The 17100-nt window shown below is 40.5% G+C and overlaps 1 protein-coding gene across 6 annotated transcripts in view; it reads right to left on the reverse strand.

Annotated features, from left to right (window-relative positions):
• The window catches only part of pns (DENN domain containing pinstripe), a 78096-nt gene that overhangs the window by 34049 nt on the left and 26947 nt on the right, over positions 1-17100 (reverse strand). For 2 of the 6 annotated variants that reach the window (XM_075870999.1, XM_075870995.1), the window contains exons 14-19: positions 16197-16287; positions 13676-13720; positions 9833-9961; positions 9110-9262; positions 8127-8223; positions 3107-3211 (exon numbers count right to left, since the gene is read on the reverse strand). In XM_075870999.1, coding sequence (XP_075727114.1) covers positions 3107-3211; positions 8127-8223; positions 9110-9262; positions 9833-9961; positions 13676-13720; positions 16197-16287 — 620 coding nt within the window. Of the gene's footprint in view, positions 1-3106; positions 3212-6782; positions 6819-8126; positions 8224-9109; positions 9263-9832; positions 9962-13675; positions 13721-16196; positions 16288-17100 lie in introns of all 6 variants that reach the window. The other 4 variants (XM_075871001.1, XM_075870996.1, XM_075870997.1 and 1 more) reach the window with 3 other exon arrangements.

A 17100-nucleotide genomic window follows, 5' to 3' on the forward strand; every position in this document is an offset into this window, starting at 1 on the left:
TATTTTGCATGACGTCATTTAAGAGCAGCCGTAAATATTTGTACAAGGGTGTGTCGCTCATTTTGCTTGAGCAAGGTAATTGCCACACATAAGCAAGTTTCCGCATGTGTCAGCGTTGTGTGCGCCACATAAATTTTTCTGTAAGCATGGGAAACAATGTAAAAGCTCCCGTATGTACAGAAGGTATTTCTATGTGTGTGGCAGATACGGAAGTTCCCGTATGTGTCCGTACAGAGCACACATACACAAGTTTCTGTACATGTAAAAAGTGACACGGAAGCTTCTGCATCAGTGATGTCTGCCAGGTGTCAGAAATGATATTTCTAGCTGCTTTCTGTGTAACTACCTCGTACTGGTGTTTAAAAATTTAGAAGATTGGAAATTTGAAAATTGTTAAACACCAGTATGAGGTTATCATAGCCTTTCTGATACTACTTGTGATTGCCTTCCTAATACTTTTGGCATGCAGAAAAAAAAAAAAAAAACATGCACGACACAGGACATAAAAAGCAGGAGACACCAAAGCACCACTATGAACCATGTCTCAAAGTAAATGCTTATGCGCAGATACAGTACCAGAATGCCAAACAAAGACTGAGTATGTTTAAAACGGTAAAGGAATATACATAAAGTTTAGTCGGGTGATATTAAATAAGAACATTACCAACTATTTAATATAATAATGTCAATCTAGGATATTTCCGACTGATACAGCAGAACCTCGTTGATACGTTCCCACTTAATATGATTTTCCGGCTCCTACGGTCGAAATCGTGGAAACTAGAACTGCGCCCATAGAGTTATGTGTCAATAAGTCCCGCTTGATATGTTCCCAGAAAATAAGATTATTCGGCAGAAAAGCTCGGCATTGCGACAAACTGCTGTTGTACGATACATTCCGCAGGCAAAAATTCTTAATTTCAGCGTTCATTTCAGATTCAGATCATTTCAGATTAATTTCAGATTCTTAATTTCAGCATTCATTTGGAACAAATGCTAGGACAGGAGCAAATTCTCATTCAGGTGTAAAAAAAAAAACCACTCTCACGTGCTTGTGAAGGGCGAAAAGGCTGACTGTCGCTGCACAGCCCCTCACCCCACAGACAGACAGACAAACCTGTCCGAGCCGTCAAAGTCTTTAAACCATTTTCAAAAGATGCATGCTATTTTCTGAAGCAAGGTGGTTTTCTTTCACAGCTGGCACCTTGGCAAAGAATTTAGGAATACCATATTTACTCTCATAATCCTCACACTTTTTTTTTCGCCGATAACCCAACGAAAAGTTAGGGGATAGAAAAACGTACGAAGCGAAAAAAAAAAGAAGACGAAGTGGCCACAAATCGGCATTGTCATGCTAGCAACTAACTAAATGCTTTGAGAAGCACTAATCAAGCCTTACCTGAACAATAAGACCACAGGTTCAACCCAAGGCAAGATTTATTTGATGCACGAGAGTTTTCAAATACCATACATAAAGCTTGCGGGTGTAGTGCTAGTGTACGACGTGAACCTTAGGCTGATGGCCATAAAACACGGAATCGTCTGCAGTTACCTGTTGTTGAAATAAAATTTGGCACACGGAAGCCCAGCACGTCTTGGTGGTTTTCAGCAGCCGTTGCTGCCATCGCCAGTAGCGAACACAAAACTAAGTGACTCCAAAGAGCCTACCTACGGCCCTGTTGCTGTTGTTTAGTGCATGATCAATGACTTTCAACTTGAAAGCAGCCACGTAGCCTTTGTATCACCCCATAGCGTAACCACAGCATGGACACAATGCACAAACACGCCTTAATGCACACTTGCCACTTTGGCTTTGCTTGGATTGGACTGGCACTTCCTTAATCACTTGTTACATGGTGATGACCCCGGGAGCTCATCATTTCTCAACGCAATGGACTACTTAAGCACTTCTTGGGACAGTGTGACGAGTGAAAAGGTTAGCAGCTGTTTCAGGAAATGCGGTTTTCAGCGGCAGCCTGCATCAGAGGATACAGAGCGCAGCGAAGAAGACCCTGTGACATGCGTGTCTGACATTGACGACGACATCGATGTGGAGTTGCTCTCCACTGGCGCCGATGCACTGTTCGCTGAGTTCATCTCGTTAGACGACAACGTCCCGACTTGCAAGCCGCAAAGTGTCGCCGAGAATGTTGCGGAGGTGGTACGGAGCTATGCGGCGAAGGAGGTGGGGGGCGAGGCATCGAGGGACAGTGGCAAGAACGAAAGCACGCGCCAACCGGCTAGCTTTGCTCCAGGCCTTGCTGAACTGAAAACTTTACAAAGCTTCTTTTGCACAAAAACAATAAAAAAAAGCGGACAAGGGTCTCCAATATGAGCAAAAGGAGCTTTCCTTGTCCAAGGGTGAGATACAGCAGCAGTAAATTATAATGTTCTTTTGAGAAATGAATGTTTTTTGTTTTCAGCCCCTACACCTCTATTTGGACTTGTCAGCCTCAATTTTTGCTGGATTCGAATGGTATGGTTATCTTCTGTGTTTTTTTTTTTTAACGTATGAACGAGGTTATACTGTATTAGGATGTTAAGTATGTGCATACGATAAATGTGGATGCAATGAAAATTTTTTTATCAGAAATTGCCTCTTTATAGTGAAGCTCAGATTTAAAGCAGATATAATTGTACTAGGTACTGATTAACAGAAAGGTTATCTGATTGTTTCACAAAGTGTAAATTCACCAGATCAACAAGACACATGGTGCAGAGAAAGATCATGAAAAATTTTTGACACCCTCAGGTAGTTAAATTTAAAGTTAAATAAATTGACGTACACAAACGTTTACACCTCTTCAATCACCTCGAATGTGGTGGCCACTATGGCTGGGGATAAAACACATGACTTCGTGGGCCAGCATTAGGAAGTGATATTAACGGGCGTTTCATGCCTTGGTGTCCTGTGCCATTGCCTATGACATCATGCTTTCTGTGTTTGTCTTGTGGATTGTTCAGCCTTTTCGATCAATGCTGTACTTTTAGGGGCTGTGCTAATTGTATTTTGGGGGTTAAGACAGGGTTTGAAGAAGGCTCAAAGGGAGAGGCTTGAAAAGAGCACAGGGTAGGTGGGGTTGCGGTGCCGCTGAGCCACACTTACCCAGGTTGGCCAGATGTTTGGTAACGGCGTTTAGGGCACCCGACTTAAGGGAGAAGATAATTTCGGGGAAACCAAAACTCTTGGGAACTTGGGCTCGCACTGGCACTACACAGGAATTGATGGGTAAAACAAAAATAAAACAAAAAAAAGAAGCGTAGCGTTCCTTCACCTCCCAACAAGTTGCAGAAGCAGCAGCAGACACATGACACTATTTCTTAAAGCATGCTGAATCGTAGAGCATACTATGCACAGTAGTTATAAAAACAAATGTGCAGAAGTGTAGCCTTCCGTAGCTGTGTCTCAGACCCTACTGTTCATGTTCCAAGGTGCTATAACGTAAAAAAATTTTGGCAGACCGTCAATCCAAAACCATCCCGCACTATCTCCCTTACTAACGAATCCGGTGAAGTGACCACAAATGCCGAGTGTGCTCATATTTTTAACATTGCATTCTCGTCGGTGTTCACCAGAGAACCTAGTATGCCTTCCGTTCCCACAACCACCCTGATAGGTTCCAGTATGCCTGCGCTAGCATTTTCCGCAGACGGCATTTCTTCCCTAATAAAAAACATTAAACTTTCCTCGTCATGCGGCATTGACGAAATTAATTCTAAACTGTTAAAGAACATTACCGATACAATTGTACCATACTTGCACCTCATATTCTCACAGTCACTCAGCACCGGCGACCTTCCGAATGACTGGAAAATTGGTAAGGTCGTTCCAGTCTACAAAGCAGGCGACAGCAACTCCCCACTCAATTATCGTCCCATTTCATTAACAAGCATCCCATGCAAAATCATGGAACATGTCATATATTCTCATGTTATCAACTTCCTCGATTCCAATAGTTTCTTTCACACCTGTCAGCATGGCTTCCGCAAGGGACTTTCCTGTGAAACACAATTAGCACTCTTTCTTCACGACATACATACAAATCTTGACACCAACTTTCAGACTGACGCCATTTTCCTTGACTACGCAAAAGCATTTGATACAGTTCCACACAACAAACTAATACAGAAGTTATCCGGGCTAAATCTTGACCCTAACGTGTTAAGATGGATTAAATCTTTTTTAGCTAATCGTTCTCAATTCGTGCACGTAAATAATGAATCCTCTGAACCTCTCGAAGTAACGTCAGGAGTACCGCAAGGGTGCGTCCTTGGCCCCTTGCTATTTCTAATCTACATTAATGACCTACCACTAACTGTGTCTTGCAAAATCCGCATGTTCGCCGACGATTGCGTGATCTACCATACAATAACTAATGCTTCCGATCAACTAACCCTGCAACACGATCTGAACAACATTCAAGAATGGTGTGACAATTCGCTTCTCAAACTTAACCCCAACAAATGTAAGGTTGTCTCATTCACTCGCCGCAAAAACCCTTTCCTATTCCCATACCAAATCACTAACGCCCCTCTAGAAATAGTACAGTGTTTCAAATATCTAGGTGTCACTCTGTCCGCCGATCTAACTTGGAATGCGCATGTCACAAACATTATCTCATCTGCAAACAAAATATTGGGATTCGTGAAACGTCATCTGCGTTGCGCACCTCAACACGTAAAACTTCTCGCATACACATCCCTCATCAGGCCAAAACTGGAATACGCCTGTGCTATATGGAATCCACCTCAAATTTACCTAATCAATGACCTTGAATCAATTCAAAATCGCTCAGTCCGATTCATACATTCGTCATATTCTTATGACATCAGTGTTTCATCCTTAAAAGCCCAATCTGGATTGCAGCCACTTGCCCTTCGACGCCGCATAGCCACTCTTTCCCTGTTTCATAAGCTGTTCCATTCGCCCCTCAACCATCCTCCATACGTCATCCCTCCGACGTACATTTCGCACCGCACCAGCCACCCCCTCCAAGTCTCCCGTTACCGCACTAGGACTGCTACCTTCTCCGCATCCTTCTTTCCGCGTGCTGTGAAGGACTGGAACGACCTCCCAAACCACGTCGTCACAATCACCTGCCCATCAACTTTCGCTAAAAATGTAATAACTCATCTCTGTCAGTGAAACTTTATGGCAATGTATATACCCACACCTATGTAGCATATTTTATATTTTGAATGTAGCAAAAGTTGTATATCCTGTATACCAGCCCCTTATGTGGCAAATGTTTTTCTATATCCTGTACATCCACCCCTTATGTAATACCCCCTTGTGGGGTCTTTAAGGAAATAAAATATGATGATGATGATGATGATGATATGCTCGGGTGATTGGGAAATCAAAAATAACTTTATCTTAGTGAGATCTTGCATGGCTAATGGCAGTCACAGCATGTGTAAGCAACAGACCAGTACCAAGCAAACTCGTCTTAGTATGACAGAAAATTTCAGCTACTATGTCTCAGGAATTTGATTCCTCATAGGAAAAACTAGACGTGCACTGTATATCTGCCATATGCATTTTTTGCCAATGTGCACAACCTTTCTGTTGATTTGTCAGCATTTGCGCTTTCCGTTTCCTGAGCCGGAGTCTACATGCCTGATTCGTTCCACACTGACCTGTCAGAAGCGTGTCACTAGGAATTACGGCGTATTCTTAGGTTCTGAAACTTTCAGGAACTGCGCAGCGGTCAGTGACAACGTAAAATGCTCCAAAAGAGGAACTACGTATATATGAAGCAACCACCTGTGAATAATGTCCCGGGCCTACTACGATTCAGAACGCTTAGTGAAATAGCACGGAACAACTAGCCTTACTGATCATTCCTTTGCCGACCCTACACCAAACACAACACACAGCAAGCAGAGCAGGCTTTAAAAAACAAAAGCAGGGATTGCACAAAACACAAAAAGCAACTCGTTGAGGCCTCAAAAAAGCGACAAAGATAATCTTCAAAGATGAATCAGCAAGCTGGCACAGGAAAGCTCTGGAGGACGTGAAATAAATGCTTGCTTCTTTTCCTTATTCTTTAACAGATTTATTACCAACTTCATTTCTTCCCTTGCTATGAATGACATCTTCCGGTATCTCATCATTACATACACTTCAATTCATTTAATCACAGCAGATCATATTTGGGCAAGTAGTTCCTTTCAACAACAGTCGTTTAGGAAAGTTGCTACACAGTTTGGACTACTACAAATGTGTAAATTTCCTATTCATTCATTAATTTCAAACCAAACTTTCTTTTAGTTACAAATGTAAAAAATTTTTTTTTTAAGAAATACATAGTTCCATATAACCTTTTACCATTAGGTTGTCAAGTGGATGACGTTTTTTTTTTCCATTTGTGAGTCCAGCTTATGGAATTGGGAAAGGCAGTTTAGTAAATGCTATCAACTTCTTTCCAAACTGTTATGTGGAATGCAACATGCAAGTAAACAGCTTCATTAAGATGCCCTGTACAATCCGACTCAAATACCATTTTAGGAAACATATTTGCCTATAATGCCATACCAGTATAAAAGCCCTCGATAAAGATGCCAGTGGTTTAAATACAAAAACAACAATAAAAAAAAACAAAATATGCCATTTCGAAGCCAAACCCTACATTGCACCTTCACACTGTTAGGAGACAGCAAGTGGGCTCAGCAGACGTGCAGTTTCAAGTAGCCAGACTCGGACAGCCCCAGAAACCACTCAAACAAACCCACACTTATGCAAGGGAGTGAGAGATGGTTATGAGAAATGAGTGACATACAGTCGATTCGCCTCCGCAAGACGCACCAAGCAAGGGCTGCACAGATAGATGGCAAAAACAATAAGAAGAAAAAAGAAAAAATGCAGAAAGCAGTGTGTTAGTTAAACGTAACACAATGAGCAAAAGCTCCGTAAAGGGAGGCTAATAAGAAATAACAGTAATATTACTAGGTAAGATGTGTTACTTATATTACATTACTGCAGTAGCAAGGCAACTAATGAGACAAGGATAGTGAGGCAAGGTGGCCAAATATTTGTCTAGCCTCCTTAATGGCATTATTAGAGTTGGTTATACAACGTAAATTTTTGGATCATGCTTATTAGAAAAAAAAATTTGAGAGGTTTGGGCTTTTTTGGCATTTGATTTTGGCACACAATGGCATTTGATCTAAATTAATTGGTCAGCTGAGGAATAAATAACATTGATACCAATAAAAACAGATGTGTAAAATTCATTATTGTGTCTTGTTACATAAGAACACAATAAATCAACATGCGAAGGGAAGTCACCAGCACAAGTGCCCTTGTGAGATCAGCAAATAATGTAACACAGAATTCCACAGTCTACAATTGAATTTTAAATGTACCAGATTACATTCTAACACTCTTAATTAAACATATTAAGAGTGCACCACACTGAAAATGTTGCTTTTAAATTTACCAGCACCATTACTCACTTCACAATAAATTTTTTCGTGCTATCGATGTTTTCATTTACAGATATTGTGGAAGTCATGCTTGCAATGCCTAATCTAAACAATGCCACCAAACATTACAGGTCCTTTACGAATTATTCATAACTTTTACCCACACATGACTCTTTAAGCTTGTCTCTGAACTGTAACGAATGCATGTCAATTGAAAAGTTGAAGCATTAATTGGTTAATAACAGTATCAGAAATGAGAAGCATACAGCTTGGAGCCCGACACTGAAGAATCACTTGTCTCATAGCATTGAATTCCACACTTTCTCAACTTTGCAAGAAGCATTACTCCTCTTGGGCCTAATAATTCTTGTCATTACCATGATACCTTAACAGATCCAGTGCGATCACCATGGTCGAGATTCTACAGAACTCTCTAACCAGCAATGATGTTAGAATTCAGTAAACCAGATTGTGTATTGATTATTAAGTTGTCTACAAAAAAAAAGCCTCTACTGGCTGAGTACCGTAAATGCCACAGAGATTAGCACACCTACAAGCAGTGCTGTTAAAAGAAGCAGTTGCAACTGCTCAAAGCAAAGCGCACACAAGGCAAGGACACCGAAACATGCAACAGTGAAGATGTTAAATGAGTAGCCTAAACTTGTCCTAACCATGGCTTTCGTTAACAAACCACCTACCTGGAGTCAAAAAGTTCCGATCGATCGGTTTGCCGCTGGACCGACACTCTTCGACCTCCAAATAGTTGAGCAGGTGAGACCACAGCGCTGACTTGCCCTGCATGAATGGGCCGAAGGTTTCATCAGCGGCTAGTCGTGGCCCGAGAAGTTTTACTGTGACAGGTACTACATGGAAGCTGCAAAGTTCAGGCTAACCGCAATTCTTCGGGCAACAGAAAATAATGCCGTTTCAATTTTGTGTGCACCATACGATGCATGCCTCTGCAGAAAGAGACTCTGAGGAGTGCTACAGCCACATGAGTACAAGAAGAACTGATTCACCATGTCAGCATTTTATGACATGCTGGCCAGGGCATATATATCACGAAAAATAGGAAATAAGTGAATACAACATCACGCAACTTGTCGTGTTCAAGACCACCTGCTAAGCACACATACAGTTGAGCCCATGTGTAACGGCCCCCACTTAAAACTAACTTTCGCTTAAAACAAACTATGCCTGCGCGACCATGAAAATTCTATACATTATTTCAATGGCACAAAATCACATGTGTAACGAACGTCTCTGTGCGCCGCCAATCAGTTACAGCGAATGGAGTGGGCACTCTGGTGACTTTCTGGGAAACCATTTTTGGCCACCGATAAGGTATTGGCAAGGTGCCCATACATTCTTATTGTAATTGCCGACCCTGCCTCCGCAGCCCTCTAGTTGTTACTCTCCTTGACCGTCTTATGTTACACACCCCTTTGGCATTTGTCCCTAGCTATCTGGCGACCCTGGGTTAGGGCAGCCGAGTTGCTATAGCGAGTTGAGCCCTAGCAGTAAGGGTCCACTGGCTATTCTTATGATTCTTGTTGCAAAATAATATTGAGTGCTTCGAAGTGATATTGTAGTGATTTGACATATTTACAGACATTTCTTCGTTGGTGGCATCTGAAAGGGTTAAGATGAAACATCAAAATTTGTATTAATCCTTCTGTACCTGCTTGGCCTGTAGGCCATGTGACCAGATGCGTTCAAGGAGGTCGCAGAAGGACGCCAGTAGCGTGTTCTCCTCGAGACCCGTGATGCTGGCATCGGCATGGCCCAGCTCAACGGCTTCGACTCCCATCTTCTCGACCAGCATTCGCTTCGTCTGCACGGAGACACGAGACGGGTTTTAACACAAATATGCACTGACGTGTCAACGGTGTGTAGACACACAAAAGAGCATGTTTGTTGTAGATGCATGCCAATTCTGCGCAAGTAAAAGGTGGTGCCATGCCACCATTTTCAGGACAGAAAAATTTTAAGTGACATTGTCACACATGATGCCCAATTGCAATTTACTGTAGTTTGATGGTCAACGCCCACAAACAGGACAGTAAACTAATATTAATACAATATTATACGTAACCTTTGAGCTAGCAACTTTCCATGTTTACAAAATACCAATTGAATGAACCTGCGTGTGCATCACACAAAGAACATCTAATAAGTTTCTCAATTAGCTTACATCACTTCACCCTTATGTCAAATGAACTTATGAGCTGTTAACAACATACAACATTGCCTAGTTTATAAGTTCTGAGAGCAATCTACTTGTCTGATTTCAAAAGCAGTGGGACTAGAAATACTTTTTAATACAAGTGATCACCATAAAGACATTTACTTCGTGGTTACTGCCAAGAAAAAACTTATCCGTGCACTTTGCCCTCCGACTCACCCTGGTCTTGCACTCCATGAGCAGCGCCTCCACAAATTTCCAATTGGTCTGTGCAATGACCGCAGCCGACGCTGTGTCACTGAATTTTGGTTGCTTCATGTGCTTGGCCCGTGCTTCGTTCATGTACTTCTACAGGTTGACAACGATGACGCAAAAAAAGTGCATTAGACCATTGTCAGCACTTGTCTAGCAAAAGCACTTCCAGCTCTAGTGTACAGTTTACGCGGCAGTGTACTTATGTAGAAGTGTTATGCAGTAGTGTACACGCGGTAATGCATGTATCCTTAATGTATGTTGCCACAAAAGTGGGAGTTGTCATAAAGTTTAGGCCAAAGGTCATATCGGTGTCTGATAAAGCTGAAAGAGGATGTTATTTGAACAACTAAGTTTCAGTTTATATGATGAATAGTGACTGCATACTAGGTGGCCACTTTGGACAACATAAATCTGCAGGTTTGTCAACTGTGCTGTTGACAAACCTGCAGATAGCTGTTTAACAACCTGAGATAGCTGACAAACCTGAGATAGCTGTTTAATAATGGTCAGTATTTCTTGGCTTGTAAGTAAGTGTGAATCAAATAAAGGCAATAATTTAAGTACAACTTACGAGCATAACACAGTAAGTGATTAACAAGTGTTAATAAAGCAAGATAATTCATTTACTCCCTGCAATGTTAAGAATGATAGGACATATGTTTTTGCAAAAATATACTAAAAACAACGTAAATTTATAAATATTTTATATGGCTTATATTCGATGCTTTCAAGGTGTTAACAAAGTAAAACCAATTTACGCTAAAGCTTTTATAGGCACATTAGCAGTACTCATAAAAAGTAACCAATGAAAAATGCACATCCTTCGCAAAAATATTTACATCAGAGCACAATTTCATAAGACACATATACAGCATACGGCCTAATGTAAGAAATGTTAGGTGTGTTATTTCACCAATTAAAAAAACAACATGCACATGCTTATCCAGTGGGCAAAGTTTTAGTGATCATAACACAAGCACTACCAATTAGCAACGCTATAGAAACACAGACATGCTGAATGAATGCAAACATGCCAGGCATGCAACACGCATGCAAAACATGACAAACTCCACAAACATATGGCCAAACATATAGACACATACACACACAATTTGTTACATGTATTTTACAACCACCTAATAGTAACATCAGCAAGTCTTATTACTGCACATGTAGCGTCCATAATTGTATTGCACAAGAAGGAATGCCTGGACTCATATTCAGCACATGTGGTGAAGTTCTATGCGTGCACTTTATGCTAAGTGTACAATTCTTACATATGCAACACTCTTAAGGATGCTACATGTGTGGCACCAAAACTTGCCAATGAAACAGGTTTTTGAAAGGCCATTTCCCGACACCACAAAATAGTAATAAAAAGACAAAAACTTATGAGATTTTTTTTTTAGCCACTGAGAGTCCACCACCACCTTTGTACTGCTCTTGATCACCTCATGACAAACAGAAAAAAACACCCGAAAGGCATGCGGACGAAACGCAGTGCAGTTGTAGCGAGTGCACTGAAACTCACTTGGTACTTTTGTTTGGTGCAATTTTGTGGAAGAGGGAAAACAGAAAACCAGGAAAAAACCGCGTGAGAAAAGAAAAATGAAACAGGGTGTTAAAACCACAAACCGAAAAAACACAAGTATGAGACTGAAACGTGCCCGGATGAGCAAACTAAGGCCAAGAACCGTGCCCAGGACCAGTTTTTTACACCAAAAATGTAAGAAAATGCAACAAGATAGTTGTTCACCTAGACTCAACTAAAACTTTCCACCACAGTGAATAGAAAGCTATGCCAAGTGCACATTATAAGACTCCTAGCCCCTCCTTATCTGCTCCCCTTCCCCCAAAAAATCTGCGTTAGCTCAAGAAGGGAGAGACATCTTGCTAATAATGTGAAAGACAAAATACATCAAGAAGTACGACTTATTCTGTTGCTTCTGTCTCAGAATCATTAATCAATTACTAATCAAGATTTATATTTCCCCCTGATAACCTAAGGGTGTACTTTATGTTCATGGTGCACAATCAGTGTTCTTCTCCGCCAAATTTTTTTGGGAGTGTGTCGGTGGCTAAGATTTTCAGTGGCTTGGAGTGAAGTGAAAAAAAAAAGGGGGGACTCATGTCTCGTCATCCTGTCCACCATTTTTTAATGGAGTTTTTTAACACTTTGCACCAGGTGTGCTTCAGTCAACAACATGGAAGGGTGCACAGAAAAATTGGCAACACTATTTGATGTTTCTTAAAGAAAGCCATGAAGGCTGTTTCAAACATCAATTGCACCACACAGAGCACATACAAAAAGCTTACACCAAAATTACACCTTTGTCGAAGTGATGCGCTTTTAAACAGTAACCACTATATTATTATTATTATTAATGATATTTTAGCATAGAATATGATTGTTTTTACTATGACACAATCATATTGATGACTGATTGATATGTGGAGTTCAAAGTCCCAAAACCACCACATGATTATGAAAGACGCCGTAGTGGAGGGCTCCAGAAATTTCGACCACCTGTCATTCCTTAATGTACGCCAAAATCTGAGCCAACGGGCCTGCGTCATTTTTGCCTCCATTGAAAACGAAGACGCCGCAGCCGGGATTCGAACTACACAATCATATGTATGACTAATTCTTACGTTTCAACTAAAGTTTTATTTTTACACAAACACTGCTAGTGGAGGGAATGTAACTAAGTGACAAATATATGCTGGTACAGAAAGCGCACATTCACATTTTAGAGTTATGAGCATTTGTAATCAAGATATGCGACTGCCTCTGGAAAAAGTCTCTTGTACTTCTAATGACATTTTGATGAAGTATGTGCGGGGTCAGGTGGCTGTAATCCAAATGCCCTTAAATACTATGCCTGGAGGCAGACAAGCCAATAAGTACCAACTTCACGTTTTTAATGTCTACAAAGAGTAGTACCATTAATTTTTAGTCACAGCTTACCATAAACAACATGATGATAACAACCTGGTGAGTATCACAAAAAAAAAGAGTGGAGGATGATATTGTGAGCACGAGTGCAGCTAGGCCACATACCACAGCTTGGACACATAGCACGAAACTTAAACAACGGATGCATGGCAAGTATCAGTGGCTGTCGTCAGGCTTAAGGCATTGTATGAAATAGAGGCACAAAATTTGTTTGTGGTAGTGCTTTCGTTTCAGTTTCATCGCATTTAAAGATACATTTATTAGGCTTCACTGAAGTATTACCACAAATAATTACGAAAGCACAGCAAATGTTACAAACAGAAACTTGACATAGTATTTTCCTTGAACAAGCGTTACCAACAGCAGCTTAACCTCCTGTACCCCAGAAGAAATCCTCAGCAAATTTGACGCTTTGCTCTGAGAGCACCTCGAGCTTGATGCTGAATCTACGGTCTGAGACCGTACCACAAAATACGGAACACCATTCCATTCGCTCTGCGTCATCCCGCGTTGTGCCGGAGGCATATTTGGCAGGATCTGCCGTATTTTGAAATAGCCAATCAGGAAAGACCAATACGGAGTAGTGTTCTGTAGTACGGCATAGCTCTAGTAATGGCCCTTGAAAGAGCTATCGGAAGAACGGAATAAAAGACGAACAGTTCCACAGCAAGCTTTTGTGATGAAGCGGCCTTGTGTCCGCTGTCAAAAGCAACGAAAAGCACGAAAGAGGCAACACATTACTTTCGCATCGTTACACAACACGCTTTCACAAACATCACGTCACTACAACATGGGCTCAAACGAACGTCACAAAGCGTTAAAACATAGAGTTGCATCGAGGCTGTACTCACTTGCCACAATTGTGCATGCTTCGATTTCGTGCCAACACAGGCAGACTAAAAAAGAAGACAAGAAACAAGAGAAAAAGAAAGGTAGAACACAAACTCGAAAAAAAAGAGCGCACACACATAAATTGTCATGCAAGGAGCAATAAAAAAAAGAGAAACCAAGCAAATCTGAATATTCAGGCAAAAAAAAATTAAGTGCAGAACATGTGGTTGTCTGATGAATACAATCCTTTTTTTTTATTCAATAATCAGTAAACACAGAAAAAACCCAGAAAAAAACCTTACCTAACATGTTTTTGGGTTTATTGTACTGTTTAATTTTTTTAGCTTTTATTTTATGTCTTTTATAACAACTGCCATAAAATCCTGAGCAAGCACTGCCTTCACTCACTCTCAGAAAAATAAAAACAGCGAATAAAACAGTGAAGATGATGATAAAATAATAATAATTACTATTATTATTTTCTTGTTTTATGTCCCAAAATCACTATACGATTTGAGAGACCCCGCAGAGGAGGGCTCCAGAAATTTTGACCACCTGGTGTTCTTTACCGTGCACCGAAATCGCACAGTATACAACAAGCCTCTACCATTTAGCCTCCATAGAAATGCGACCCCCCCAGCCGGTATTGAACCCGCTACCTTTGAGTCATCAGCCAAGCACCTCGGCCACTGATCCACCGCGGTGGACCAATGGAAATTGGGGAAGAAGAAGAGGGGCGAATAGTTGGTACCTCCCAAAGATGGGAGGGGGGGCGCTTGCTCGGCAAGGCGTGCTCGCTCGGTATTTCACGGTAGCGTCGATAGAGCAAGCACGAAATGCTTTGCTTTCCTGTGTTCTAAGAATGACGGCAAGATGAAAATAGACAGCCAAACACTTTGGACTGAGGACAATGTTGCATTTCTTTTTGTCTTCCCAAAATGGCACTACCACCTGATGAAAATAAAACTGCAGAATTTATGCTCCTTTAGTACACTAAGGTATCGTGAATAATGTCAGCCAATCTGTTCATTTCTTTACGCGAAATGTACCTACATAACTTAAATCTGGTTATGCAGCTAGACTATGTTAAGAATGCCTCTACTTGAGACATGTTCAATTTGATCACAAGATAGTTGGCACCATTGCTCTGTCACAAAAAGCCAGTGAAACAGGCCTAAAAAAGATGCTGCCTTCAAAAGTGCGTCTTATGATGTCTGCCTAGTCTTATGCGAATGAGACGCGCACATTTTGTTGTCATTTTGCTCAATCATTATTGGGCCACTGAACAATAATCCAGAACACAAGATTGAGGAAATTGAGGAAACCTTCAGGAATAAAAAAAAAATGATTATACGTGAAAATCAAACGAGCACAACTTACTTTGAGAATGATCTGAAAAAAACAACAGTATATTTGGGTTTCTGGAAGCATTCATAGCTCAAAACCACATGTTTGCAGCATACCTTCCTACAACTCTATTGGCAAGTCCATTATACCCACTTTTATTTTATTGAAATAACAAATGAAGAAGTTCATTAGGATCTATACACTTGCTGGTTGCTGTAATTATTTTTTTAACTATTGGGGTTCGTTGTTGTGAGGGCACAGTTGCTTTAGTTGAGAATCATCCTGGGAGATTTGGACATGAAAAAAAGTATATACTATATATATTATTGCATTAGTGTTAATCATAGCTTGTGCCTGGCAGACCGTATTTACTATTTGCATAATACAAGTACTCTAATGTTGATTAATGTCTTGATGTCAGGTAACAATGGGTAATACTGCCTAGTGATGACTAATGTAGGCTTGTTGTAGCTGTCAAACTAACTGAATGTAATTACATGTAATGCTAATTTTTTTATCTAATTTTTTATCACTAAATCTCTACAAACAATTTTTTTTTCATTTCAGAGGCTGCTATATAGTGCTCTTCAATTAAAAACACTACAAAAAAAAATACTTTAACATGTTGTTTAATGTCTAGATGCGGTAGGACTTCGAAACAGCGGTTTCATTCACACTTCAAAATGTATGCATTGCAAATGCCCATTCTGAACACTTTGCCATTTATTAAGTCAACGAACACAATCTAGTGTGCCTTACACATATGGACGTTTTTGTCGCATGCGATTGGTAGAAGCTCACACGTACGTTCACCCGTTCACGACATCTGCATAAGCCTTGACAAATCGTATGCAGAAAAAAATACTGGTCTGTTCGTAGATTGCATATAAGATTGTGCCCCTGACTTATTTGTAGGCCGGATAGGCCTCGTGTGATTGGCTGAAGCAAAACGTGAAATTCAAAGCAGGACAGCATACTCTACTTCTCGATGTTGAAGACATGCTCTGGTGTTTTGAAATCCAAAACACGAGAAATATAAATTACTCATCGAAACAAAAATGTCCAAAAGATAAAGACGCGAACCGCATCGCACAGAATGTAACACGACCGGGCTAAGAGCTGGCTTTGCAACGTTGCCACACTATTGTGCAAGCTTTTTTTTTTCCTTCGCCTCGAGTTCAATACACCACTCACCTCTCTCTGCTCGGCTGTGAGCTTCAAGTGCTCAGCTTGTTGGATGGAGCGGTCTTTCCTACGAAACTGGGCATGCGCGCGTTTTTTGACCCTGAAACAGCAGCAGACCACCAAATAAAAAGCGTCAGCAGAAAGGAAATTACTTAGCAAGAACCACTACAGGGGACTCAGAGTAAACAGGAATCTCTTTTAAACAAAACTGCTGCTTAAATCGAACAGTTTTCTCTACTATGATTGGTTGTACACTTGGATGCTGAAACACTGTTCATCTTTTAGTAAATGAAAGTTTCATTAAATGGAACATATTTTTTAAATACTCTTAGGTTTTGTTTAATGAGTCTACCATAGTGATTGCTCTGAGGTGCAAAAAAAAAAAGTGTAGCAAAATGTAAAAATTATTTCATCATTTTTTGAGAAGTAATAAAATCATAACACAAAAGATAATACTTGTTTAAATGTTATCTTTCTGCATAGTCTGGGACATGAAACCCAAACACGAGCTGGCTGTTCTGTTAGATTAACGTGATTGTAAAAAAAAAAAAATTAAATCCTGCATTTTCTTTTTATTTTTCTTGAAGGTCTCACAATCCTCGAGTTATTGAACTTTACGCAGTAACTCACTTTTTGATTCAGAGTATTGATTAAAGGATATTTCCATGTAACAAAGGATTGTCTTGCCTTTGAACACAGTGACTTCTCATATATTAATCTATTTATTTGTACCGATTGTTCTATGGTACAGAGTATATAACTATGGTACAGTATATGAGTAAGTGAAAATTCAGTAAAATTGTTTTCAGGCAGCAATTCGTCTGTCCTCTTTAATTTTCGTCCCAGTCATAATCTATGAACCAACCCAACTGAACACACTAATACGGTATGCAAACACACCACTCCAGGGGAA

This window comes from Rhipicephalus microplus, chromosome 8, assembly GCF_043290135.1.
Source record: "Rhipicephalus microplus isolate Deutch F79 chromosome 8, USDA_Rmic, whole genome shotgun sequence".
Lineage (NCBI taxonomy): Eukaryota > Metazoa > Arthropoda > Arachnida > Ixodida > Ixodidae > Rhipicephalus > Rhipicephalus microplus.